At 36.3% G+C, this 10,894-nt stretch overlaps 2 protein-coding genes across 3 annotated transcripts; one reads left to right on the top strand and one right to left on the bottom strand.

The window, feature by feature from the left end:
* The first annotated feature begins 949 nt into the window (after positions 1–949).
* Positions 950–3,950, top strand: LOC140978084 (heat shock cognate protein 80-like). Its single transcript, XM_073442863.1, has 3 exons — positions 950–1,196; positions 1,609–1,750; positions 1,834–3,950. The coding sequence occupies exons 1-3, from the start codon at positions 1,074–1,076 to the stop codon at positions 3,666–3,668; spliced, it is 2,100 nt and encodes a 699-aa protein (XP_073298964.1). The 5' UTR covers positions 950–1,073; the 3' UTR covers positions 3,669–3,950.
* A 423-nt stretch (positions 3,951–4,373) lies between these two features.
* Positions 4,374–9,474, bottom strand: LOC140978083 (calcineurin B-like protein 3). Of its 2 annotated transcripts, XM_073442861.1 has the most exons (10): positions 9,167–9,473; positions 8,418–8,498; positions 8,190–8,338; positions 7,490–7,572; positions 7,271–7,330; positions 6,627–6,735; positions 6,473–6,525; positions 5,444–5,524; positions 4,977–5,089; positions 4,374–4,655 (listed from the first exon to the last, which is right to left on the bottom strand). In XM_073442861.1, exons 3-10 carry the CDS (start codon positions 8,305–8,307, stop codon positions 4,598–4,600), a joined length of 675 nt encoding a protein of 224 aa, XP_073298962.1. In that variant the 5' UTR covers positions 8,308–8,338; positions 8,418–8,498; positions 9,167–9,473; the 3' UTR covers positions 4,374–4,597. The 2 variants fall into 2 exon arrangements, with proteins under 2 accessions (XP_073298962.1, XP_073298963.1); XM_073442862.1 differs by lacking the exon at positions 8,418–8,498 and having other exon boundaries at positions 9,167–9,474.
* Positions 9,475–10,894: the final 1,420 nt, after the last annotated feature.

Genomic DNA, 10,894 nt, shown 5'->3' with positions numbered 1-10,894 from the left:
CCGCCAGCAGCCGCCGAGAACCTGCCTACGCCGGAGGCCCGACCGATAACTTCCGGCCGTCAGCTGTCGGCGTCGCTGACTGCCAGCTGCACCGACGTTGCCGGAACGTCGCCGCCGCCGGAGTCGAAGAAGAAAAAAAATGAAAAAAGGGCAATTTTGTCCTTTCATCAAAAAATTCAAAATTATCATACACTTAAAAATCTTACCAAACATAACACCATATATTACATTTCTACGACAATCATTTTTTTATCATTTACTTACTAATCATTAGTTTATTTTATCCTCCAAACCAAACCAAACGCGGCCTTACATTCAAAATACCTAGAATAACTAACTTTTATGTTATAACCTAATTTTTTATAAACCAAATTTTTTTTATTAAATTACAAAATATTTTATTTTTTTAATAAACTATTTTTGTAAATTTACATCTCGTATGACCAATCGTTTGCTGCTTTGTCAATATCTATAGTTGATGGTATGGTGCAACTCAAATATTTTAAATTGTACAACAACACAAACATCATATTTCGATTGATCTAACCAGCATGAACAATTACTATACTCAACAATCTCCCTTCAAATAATTGCATTTATTGCAATTAATTATAATCAAACATATGACATTAACTCTGATACTAATTATAAGATCAAGAGTTTGTCGTTTTACCAAAAACTATGTTGAAAATATTACAATTGCATAATTACTAGCTATAGCTTTTGGTAAAGCAACAAATGCTGTGTCTTACAACGGTTATCAGAGCCAAGATCACGAGTTCGATTTTTATTGATAGCAACGAGTGCAATTTTAAAAAAATTGAGCACAAAAAGCCGGGACGGAAAAATGTAACATATAATTTAATAATAAATATTATTATTATTATTATTTTAATTTAAAAAACGAAGGATCTAGAAACCCTAGTAAAACACAATGATATAAAAAGGTCTTTTCTTGCTCCACAAATTGCCTCTTGCTCGCGCCCGCTATATACATCGCTCACAGTACAACCCTAGCATTCGTCTCTCTCAGGTCATTTTTGCGAGGAATTTGAGAAGTAGAGATCGCAGAGATGACGGATACGGAGACGTTTGCATTCCAGGCTGAAATCAACCAGCTGCTGAGTTTGATCATCAACACTTTCTACAGCAATAAGGAGATCTTTCTCCGCGAAATCATCAGTAACTCTTCCGACGTAAGTGTTATGTGGCGATCTAGATCTGTTAGTGTTGGTTTTTCAATTTTTGAGAATATGTTGCAATCTTTGTGCCTCCTAGCATGGATGCGTACAGTCGTTGAAGAGTATAATGAATCCGAAAATTGATGTTGTTTTCTCGCATTTGATCAAATTATCGCTTACCTTTATTCAGGATTATATGTTTTTTTGCTTTCAATTATCAGAAGAACGGACTAGTTTTTTTACATCTGCAGCAATTTAGTCGTTTGTAAACATTATTTGTAGCTACTGAACTGGTTCGTGAGAGTAGTTGTGGATATTAGGCGAAACTAACCTGGATATAGCTGTTTAGAATTTTTGTTTCAATCACTTTGGTTGGGTTAAAGGAAGATATATTTCTGTGATTAACTATCGGTATTGTTGCAATCAGGCTATTGACAAGATTCGTTTTGAAAGCCTGACGGATAAGAGCAAGCTAGATGCTCAGCCAGAGCTCTTTATTCACATTATTCCTGACAAATCCAGCAATACACTGACCATCATTGACAGTGGTATTGGGATGACAAAGGCAGGTAGGTGTCAAATCGTTTTTCTAGTTTTGTTTGATTCTTTATTTTGTTTGATTATTCTTTGCTGAATATCTTTTATGTTACAGACTTAGTAAACAATCTTGGCACAATTGCGAGGTCTGGAACCAAGGAATTCATGGAAGCCCTTGCTGCTGGTGCTGATGTCAGCATGATTGGACAGTTTGGTGTTGGTTTCTACTCAGCTTACTTGGTTGCTGAGAAGGTTATTGTAACTACTAAGCATAACGATGATGAGCAATATGTATGGGAGTCCCAAGCTGGTGGCTCATTCACTGTTACAAGAGATGCTTCTGGTGAAAACCTGGGGAGGGGTACTAAGATTACCCTCCATCTCAAAGAGGACCAGCTTGAATACCTTGAGGAACGCAGGCTGAAGGATTTGGTCAAGAAGCACTCTGAGTTTATTAGCTACCCAATCTCTCTTTGGGTGGAAAAGACTACAGAAAAGGAGATCTCTGATGACGAGGATGAGGAAGACAAAAAGGATGAGGAAGGAAAGGTTGAAGAAGTTGACGAAGAGAAGGAGAAAGCAGAGAAGAAGAAGAAAAAGATCAAAGAAGTGTCTCACGAATGGAATCTGGTGAACAAGCAAAAACCCATATGGATGAGAAAGCCTGAGGAAATCACAAAAGAAGAATATGCTGCTTTTTACAAGAGCCTCACCAATGACTGGGAGGAACACTTGTCAGTGAAGCACTTCTCTGTCGAGGGTCAGCTTGAGTTCAAGGCTGTTCTCTTTGTTCCTAAGAGGGCGCCATTTGATCTATTCGACACTAAGAAGAAACCCAACAACATTAAGCTTTACGTGCGCCGTGTCTTTATCATGGACAACTGTGAGGAGTTGATCCCCGAATACCTGAGCTTTGTGAAAGGAATTGTTGACTCGGAGGACCTTCCTCTTAACATCTCTCGTGAGATGTTGCAGCAGAACAAGATCTTGAAGGTCATCCGCAAGAACCTGGTAAAGAAGTGCCTCGAGCTCTTTTTTGAGATTGCTGAGAACAAGGAAGACTACAACAAATTCTACGAGGCTTTCTCGAAGAATCTAAAGCTTGGTATCCACGAAGATTCTCAGAACAAGAGTAAGATTGCTGAATTGCTCAGGTACCATTCTACCAAGAGCGGTGATGAGTTGACCAGCTTGAAGGACTATGTGACCAGAATGAAGGAAGGCCAAAGTGATATCTACTATATTACTGGTGAGAGCAAGAAGGCTGTTGAGAACTCACCCTTCCTTGAGAAGCTAAAGAAGAAGGGTTATGAAGTCATCTACATGGTTGATGCAATCGATGAGTATGCTGTTGGTCAATTGAAGGAATTTGAGGGTAAGAAACTCGTGTCTGCCACCAAGGAAGGTTTAAAGCTTGAAGAGGGTGAGGATGAGAAGAAGAAGGCCGAGGAGATGAAGACAAAGTTTGAGGGCCTGTGCAAGGTGATCAAGGATGTCCTTGGAGACAAGGTTGAGAAGGTGGTGGTTTCTAATCGTGTTGTGGACTCTCCCTGTTGTTTGGTAACTGGTGAATATGGATGGACTGCAAACATGGAGAGGATCATGAAGGCACAAGCTTTAAGAGATTCTAGCATGGCCGGATACATGTCCAGCAAGAAGACAATGGAGATCAATCCGGAGAACTCGATCATGGAGGAGCTTAGAAAGAGGGCTGATGCTGATAAGAACGACAAGTCGGTGAAGGACTTGGTTATGCTGCTGTTTGAGACTTCTCTTCTGACGTCTGGATTCAGCTTGGATGAGCCCGCGACTTTTGGAAACCGTATTCACAGGATGCTAAAGCTTGGGCTGAGCATTGATGATGATGCTGCCGATGGAGATGTTGATATGCCTGCATTGGAAGAAACCGATGCTGATGCTGAGGGCAGCAAGATGGAGGAAGTGGATTAAACACTATTACTGGGTTGCTTAGTTTGACATACTCTATTTCCTTTTTTCCGCATTTTATTTTATTATGGTTTAGAATGTTTTTAATTGTTTTTTGTTTGAACTAAATATGGTCTCATCTATGCTATATGACTGGCTATTGTAAGCCAAGGATGTAGTTACTGGTTCTGTGTTTTGTTAAAGGCTGTCTCCGCTCAGTGGTCTTTGACGTCTTGTCATACCTAGAATTTTGAACTACAATGTACCATTTTCATATCTGCTAGCCGGATTTGCTATATGATCGCATGCATGGCGAGCCTTATTTTTGCTACGATATAGGATGTTTTTGCACTTATTTTTAAAGTGATACAAACATTTTACGAGAATTAAACATTTGAAAATTTGAAATATATTAAACTTATGAGTTGTCTTGCAAATTACTAACGTGATAAGTTGTTTGATAATATTTGAATATCAAATTGAATATATCATATTCAAGCATGTGTACCTCGTTTCACGAAATCATAAAACGCTCAAAACTTTCTGGGATGCCCTGTAGTTTGGTCGAAATTTCCAAATATATATAATTTGAACTGCAACTCTTTTCCGATTTGAGCAGAAAAGGAAATTTCGACCAATTTTCAAAAAATTCAGTTTATATTCCAAAGTACGGAGATATCTAGAATTAGTTATGACTTTACGCAAGGTTCTTGTTAGTGATGTGTGTGCTTCAAACCTGGATGTTAACTTCCGACAAATTCGAGTTTTATTAAGTCTAATTTACAATCAACTAAATAATCCGAACCCACACACGATTTCGATGTATCAAAGCATGAAAAGAAGGCGAAAAAACAAACACAATGCAACAAAATTGTCACACGAGATGGCAGTCATTGATAAGAAACAAATCATCACGTCTATAAACAAGAAAACTCGGACGCAACGTCTGGGAATCAGGTATCCTCAACTCTTGAGTGGAATACAAAGCTTGGGAACGTCGTCGTGATGTCCCTGTTAAGGAAGAACATGCAATCAGCTAACTTAGGATGCACGATGCCAGCACATAAATTCACACACAAGCACAATATTTTCTGATCGTATAAATTTTATGGCAGTACAAGAAAATATCTCAACAAATTCGAGTCTACATGATTCCCAAAGATTCTGGTGCCGAAGTTTTTATGTCGTGAGTTTCCATAAGTACATTTTCTCACTTTGGACCGGCACATAATTATTTCACTAAATAGCCTATCCTTTCGTTTCATCAGCATACTCTTAATTGCATGAAGTTAAAGTAAGAGTAGATATGCGGACACCAAAATTGGCACATACTTGAGATATTGAAGTGTCATATTTTTCAAAAGCGAAGGATGCCTCAAAACTAGACTTCTCCATTCTTCTTTATCAATTTTTCCATCATGCTTCGTATCAGCTTCCTCAAAAGTCTGAAATAGAACTAAAATATCCATGAAACGTAAAAACAAGTTCAAACAAATGACAAAGCATCGATTAACCAATGCTAATGTTATCGATTGACCACTAAGAATCTCTGTAATATTATGACAAGAAGCCAAACTTGAAATAGCTTTTCATTTGAGTGGTTTGATTCAACCAACAGTTGTCTAGTTTTCATTCACAAACTGAAGGAAGGGGTGGGGGGAGATGTTAGTTATCCCACATCAGTCAGATAAAATCCCAGAGAGTTGCACATATAGACTCGAACAATCATCCTCTTGAGTTAGTTTTTGGACTTATAGGAGAGATGAGAAGGTCAAAACAAAGTTAGGTAGATGAACAACCTTGTCAATGATGCTCTCTATAACTTCATCTGACAGGTTCATACCAGATTCAGCCAGAGTGGCAACCACCATTTGCTTGACCTGTATATTTCAAGCCATAAAATTAATATGTTAGTAAAATAAGACTTTATGACATTATGCCGTCTATTTAAGACTTAAGCCTTAAGCAACAGTTTGAGCTACTTCTCAACACTTTTAGTACATAAAATAGGTCAACTGCGTGAACTTGTTATTTAGGGTATGATTAGACAGGATGTGGACACGGTTAACACCAAATTTCAGCTTAAATATTTTCATAAAGCATGCAGTTCCATTTTCGATTGAACAACTAGCATAAAAGTAACTTGACATATTACGGAAATCCTCAGTTTTCCAAATGACATATTCAAGCAAATTTACAAGGTCTGTATTGAGGGTCTCTCAACTGTTGAGACATATGTTATCCCATGCCCAACCAGTGGCGATGGAAATAAATCTAGAAGATACTAAAAGGCAAAAGATAAATTTCAATCCTTGAGCATTCGGAGTCTCATTAATTAAAGTAAAAGAAAAGGGAATAAATTTGAAATGTTTTGATGAAGGTTGTATGTCCTTGAACACACCGCAGATATTGACATTATTAGAGTTATTATTAAGAATCCCTTATGCAAAAAGCAATGGATGATAAAATAATCACAACACACGCACACAAGAAGCATTACAAGCTGTACATTGTGGTTATAACAAACATATGCTCCACACAATGTATAACCATCAAGCAAAAATGCAATACATGTGGGGAAAGGTTTCCGTTTTCCTGCTTCTCTTGTTAAGCATATGTACAGTCACTCTTACTCGAGAATCATAATATTTACATAATATATGTACATCTGTATGCATATGGGTACATAAAAGCTGACAAATAAAGGAGTAATAGGTTAAGATATCCAAATAAACAGACTGAACCACAGAAGCAGCAGCTCAGACTTCAAAGGGTCAACAGAATTATATCTCTGCTTGAGCGAAAAATACAAAGTGGGAAATGTTCACCTCTTGCCTCTCGATAAAACCTTGCTGCTTGAGATCATACAATTGAAAAGAAACTGCAGTGGGAAAAATTAGTAAGTCAGAATGACATGAATATCAGAAAGTCTCCAAGAGCTAAACAGAGCCTCGTAACGGGAGTATCAGATATTCAACATACATTCAATCTTATCATCAATAGAAGCATTTGGATGGAATACAGAGAGTGCACGGGCGAACTCCTCAAAACCAAGAATTCCATTATGTTTGGTATCAAACAAGTCGAAAACCTGCTCCAAGAAATGTGGATGAGAAGAGACACATGAAATTTTTTCATACTCTTCTAAACTTCTGAACATTCGCGCAAGGTAATATCCAAAAATAAACACAACTCGTCATATGTAAGGACGAACAATCACAAATACAAGATTTGTTCTATGGAAAATAAAATTATGTTCCAGTTGAAGGAAATAGAAAGGCCGAGGAAAGATTTCTAAGTATCTGGGCAACGACCCTACACGCAACCTTAGTCGTCTTAAGGAAGTGTTATCCCAAGGATTACTTATTGTTAATGAAAGATGCATTTCCAAGTCTCGTTAAAATACTTGTGCATAGATTGCAACACATCATTTTATATTAGTGTCTAACACTTCGCCTGCATCAACATGTCTGATGTAAAACTACAATCTCACTGCATGCTGGTGCCCATTGGGGACACTCAAGGATTGTACATGAAAAGAACTTTGATAATGCATGATTACAAACTTTTTACTTAAAAGAATCCACCAAATTGTTGATAAAACATGTTTAAACATTGTAAAGTACCCGATCGGCAAACAGACTCTCTTTTTTGTTTGTCTTGAACAATGCTAATTGAAATTCTTCCTGCAAAACAATGAAGAGAAGTTTGAATTACATGACTGATGGTGAAAGGGGTTATGGTGCTAAAAAAGCATATAAGAAACTCGTGGATATGTTAGCCCATAAGGATATTTATACATCAAAATGACATGAATTTTTTATCTGTGCTAATATAGTAAGAACCTTGTTGATCAGCCCATCATCAATCACAGCACTGCTGATCTTCTTAAACAGCTCATAAAGTGCCTCTATTTCACTTACACTAACTGCATAAAAGGAAAATTCAATTAAAAAAAAAGCTGCATATCTAGTCATGCTAGAGAATAACATATGAATATAGCCGAAAGAAAATGGAGGGCAGTGAACAAGATAATAGTGCTTATGACCTATCTCCGTCAACACTTTTTTTACTGCTGTAGCGACTGAATGACAAAATCAGGTTGTTAGCCTTTCAAAAGTAACGCGGATAGCAGCATTCTTTTCATAAAGATCCGGCTTAATATGCTTCAATAGATCCCGGTTTTACAGTGAAACACTCCCTTTGAGTCTTCATTAAATTAATCATTTTCCATTTCTAGGCGATCCATTAAGAAATTTCATTTCATAAAAATGGAAAATTTCTGTCCAAAAAATACCATCTTATCTAGAGGTGAGATAAGACACAAGAACTCAAAACCACTGTTTTGAAGAGCAAAAAGGTAAACAATTTCAGATCTCAATTTTTCAACAAACATCATGAGATCAGGAATGGAGATAGGATATCTTAAATCCATATTCTTATCTTTTCGATTGTATGTTACAGGTTCCTTTTCCTTTTGTTTTATTTTATAGGGGTTGGGCATCGAAGAGGTTGACTAATAAAGATTGTGGATGTAATGCATACACACAGTCTCTCTGGCAAGAATTTCAGGATCCTCGAGGCCCCTTGATTGTGTATCAAGTTCAAAGCATTGAAGCAATGGAGCACATAAATGTTTGAACCCTGCTAAGCACTGCAACATGGTATTTCTTTAACATTAATACGCTCCATTCCTTTAAAAAAAGGATAAAAAAACATTAAAAGTTGCAATATGATATAAGAATTGGAAAAATAATTTGAAAAAAAAAACACCTTTGGACCATTCTCCAAATCACTTGCTCCAAAACCAAAATGAAAACGCTGGTGAAGATTTGATCTTTACAATAATGATACCTGATAATCAATTTTTATGTACGTGAGATCATATCATTGCAAGAAACTTTCAGAATTAAAAATATTTTTGAGTTTGAAAGATGGGGCAAACCACAAGTTCAAGATATGAACACCTTCCAAAGGATTCCAGGATGGGTACGGTATTTTCTTCATTTACCAGTCTAACAGTGTACACGTTACGCTTTCATAATTTAGTAAAAGCATTCCCTAATTTCCCGACTTCAGCATAAAAATTTCGAAACAGCCATGCCATTAAGAAGAACTACTCCAACAAATCTACATCTGCCTCTCAAGTAACATAATTTACTAAACCAATTCATACAGTCTACTTCAAAATTCGCTAACCAACCCTCAATTAGCACAATTCGAAACTATAATGTTCCAGATGACCACACGGAAGACCCAATCCAACCCAAGATTCAATTGGATCCCAATAAATGCAAACTATGGGACGCATACTGACTGCAAATATCCGATGTAATCGCCTGAATTTCATGTTAGATCCACCAAGAACAGAGAAAACGATCAAACTTCTGCTGCAACTTAGGATTAGGTTACAAAATCCAACATTCCCAAATCATTCATGGATCTCAGGAGCATTAAAAAAAAAGAAAAAGAAAATATAAATTTGCAGATTGGGATTTTTACAATCAAAAATTCTTTTTTACCTCCGCAGTCAAGATCAGTTTAACAAGATGGATCGAGCAGCCGCTGTTTGGTTGAGATACATAGAGTGGGAGCGCACAATCTTGGACAAAAGATTGAATGGTTTTTTTCTTTGTTGTGATTGGTTTCAGAATAAAAATTTTAGGAGAGGACGCGAGATATTGACAAGTTAAAAGGGAGTAGCTCTGTTCCGCCGGGGAAATCAAGAGGACAGTAGATTGGGTGGTGGCCACTCAACCATTGTGGCTCATCCTATTTGATAATCAACAAGTCAAAGGTTTGTGTCCGGCTATCCTTATGCAAATATGTCGAAAGATTGATATATTGCTATATAATAAGACATATATGATTTTGTATGTATAATTTATATATTTGACAACGTGAAAATCATACATGACATATATTGTAAATTCGGATCAACATTTAGGACATTGCTCAAATGAGTGTGATATCATAAATCTTCGAGTTCCTCAGCCGCTAAAGACAGATAATAGAATTGGTTTACAAACATATTTTATCTATATCTTCTGTTCGAGTCGGACATCTCTATGTATATTGAATCACCCAAAAACCTTCTTCAAAGCCTTGGTAGTTCATGCAAATGGGTTAGGCTCCTTCCGTTGTCTTCGAGTCAAATTATGTCCTCGAATCGTCTATTGATATGTTGGAGTTTGGGCTGAAGCTCTTGGTTAAATTGTGGAGTCTAGTTAAAGTTCCTCAATTTAATGTTATATATGTGGGAGTTGAGTCAATTACTCTATTTTATATATTTCTTTGAATCCTCGCTCTGCCGGGCAGAACCATAAACTGACTCGGCTGTCCCGACATCTATAAAGGAGAACTCTGGTCTCAGTTAACAATTAGTTTTCAGAAATACTCCTCATAAAGAATATAATGTTTATGTATGTGTTATATCTTTATTTATTTTATTTTTAAAATTAATGAGAAATAAAATTAAAAATATTTTATTCGGTCAACATTTAATTAGTTGTCAATTTACTATTTAATTTAATCACTTGATCGATGGGAGGTGAACTCGGGAAGTTAATGGGTTAAGATAATTGTAATGTGTTGGTCCGAATGTAGTAAAATATAGTAAAGATTAAGCCAAATTTAATCTAAACTACAATCAAGCAAGCTAAACCAAATTTAGATTTTCTGTTTGGTCCGATCCAAATATGATGATTAGGGGTGGGCATAAAATCCAAAAAACGGTTAAAACCGATCGAACCGAATAATTCGATTTAAATGGTTCGATTTTTCGGTCGGCTACAGTTTTAAATTTTATGAAATTCGGTTTTCGGTTTTACTCTCCCAAAATCGAATAACCGAACCGACCATATTATTGTTAAGTATATGGTTTTTATGTATAATGTGACATATTATTGTTAAGTATAATAATTTTTATATATAATGGGCCTATTAATATTTAAGAACTTAGTATCATTAATCTTCAATTTTCAATCCGATCGTTTTCTCTTCTTTCTCACCACTCACCGATCGGCGTTTTCTTTTCTTTTTTATATATATTTCTTTAATTTTTCCCTAAGATGATTGGAGTTCCATTCGAGTTGGTTGACATCTTGTTATCTTTCATATTATTGAGTAATTGAATATTCTGTTGGATTCATACATTTTCCGCGTTTATATGATTAATTAGTTATATATTGTTGTTATATTCGTATGACATGTTTGTACACAACTCAGTTTATATATAAGACCAAGTCCCA

This window comes from Primulina huaijiensis, chromosome 6, assembly GCF_012295235.1.
Source record: "Primulina huaijiensis isolate GDHJ02 chromosome 6, ASM1229523v2, whole genome shotgun sequence".
Lineage (NCBI taxonomy): Eukaryota > Viridiplantae > Streptophyta > Magnoliopsida > Lamiales > Gesneriaceae > Primulina > Primulina huaijiensis.
Note: the sequence above shows the minus strand (reverse complement) of the source record. Positions and strands in the feature narration are given on the sequence as shown.

Coding starts and splice junctions, on each gene's coding strand:
- LOC140978084 (XM_073442863.1), top strand. CDS start 1,074: ATGACGGATACGGAGACGTTTGCATTCCAGGCTGAAATCAACCAGCTG. Junction 1,197..1,608: donor TCATCAGTAACTCTTCCGAC/GTAAGTGTTATG, acceptor TGTTGCAATCAG/GCTATTGACAAGATTCGTTT. Junction 1,751..1,833: donor TATTGGGATGACAAAGGCAG/GTAGGTGTCAAA, acceptor TTTATGTTACAG/ACTTAGTAAACAATCTTGGC.
- LOC140978083 (XM_073442862.1), bottom strand. CDS start 8,307: ATGTTGCAGTGCTTAGCAGGGTTCAAACATTTATGTGCTCCATTGCTT. Junction 6,736..7,270: donor AGAGTCTGTTTGCCGATCGG/GTACTTTACAAT, acceptor TTCTTGGAGCAG/GTTTTCGACTTGTTTGATAC. Junction 5,090..5,443: donor TAGAGAGCATCATTGACAAG/GTTGTTCATCTA, acceptor GTTCTATTTCAG/ACTTTTGAGGAAGCTGATAC.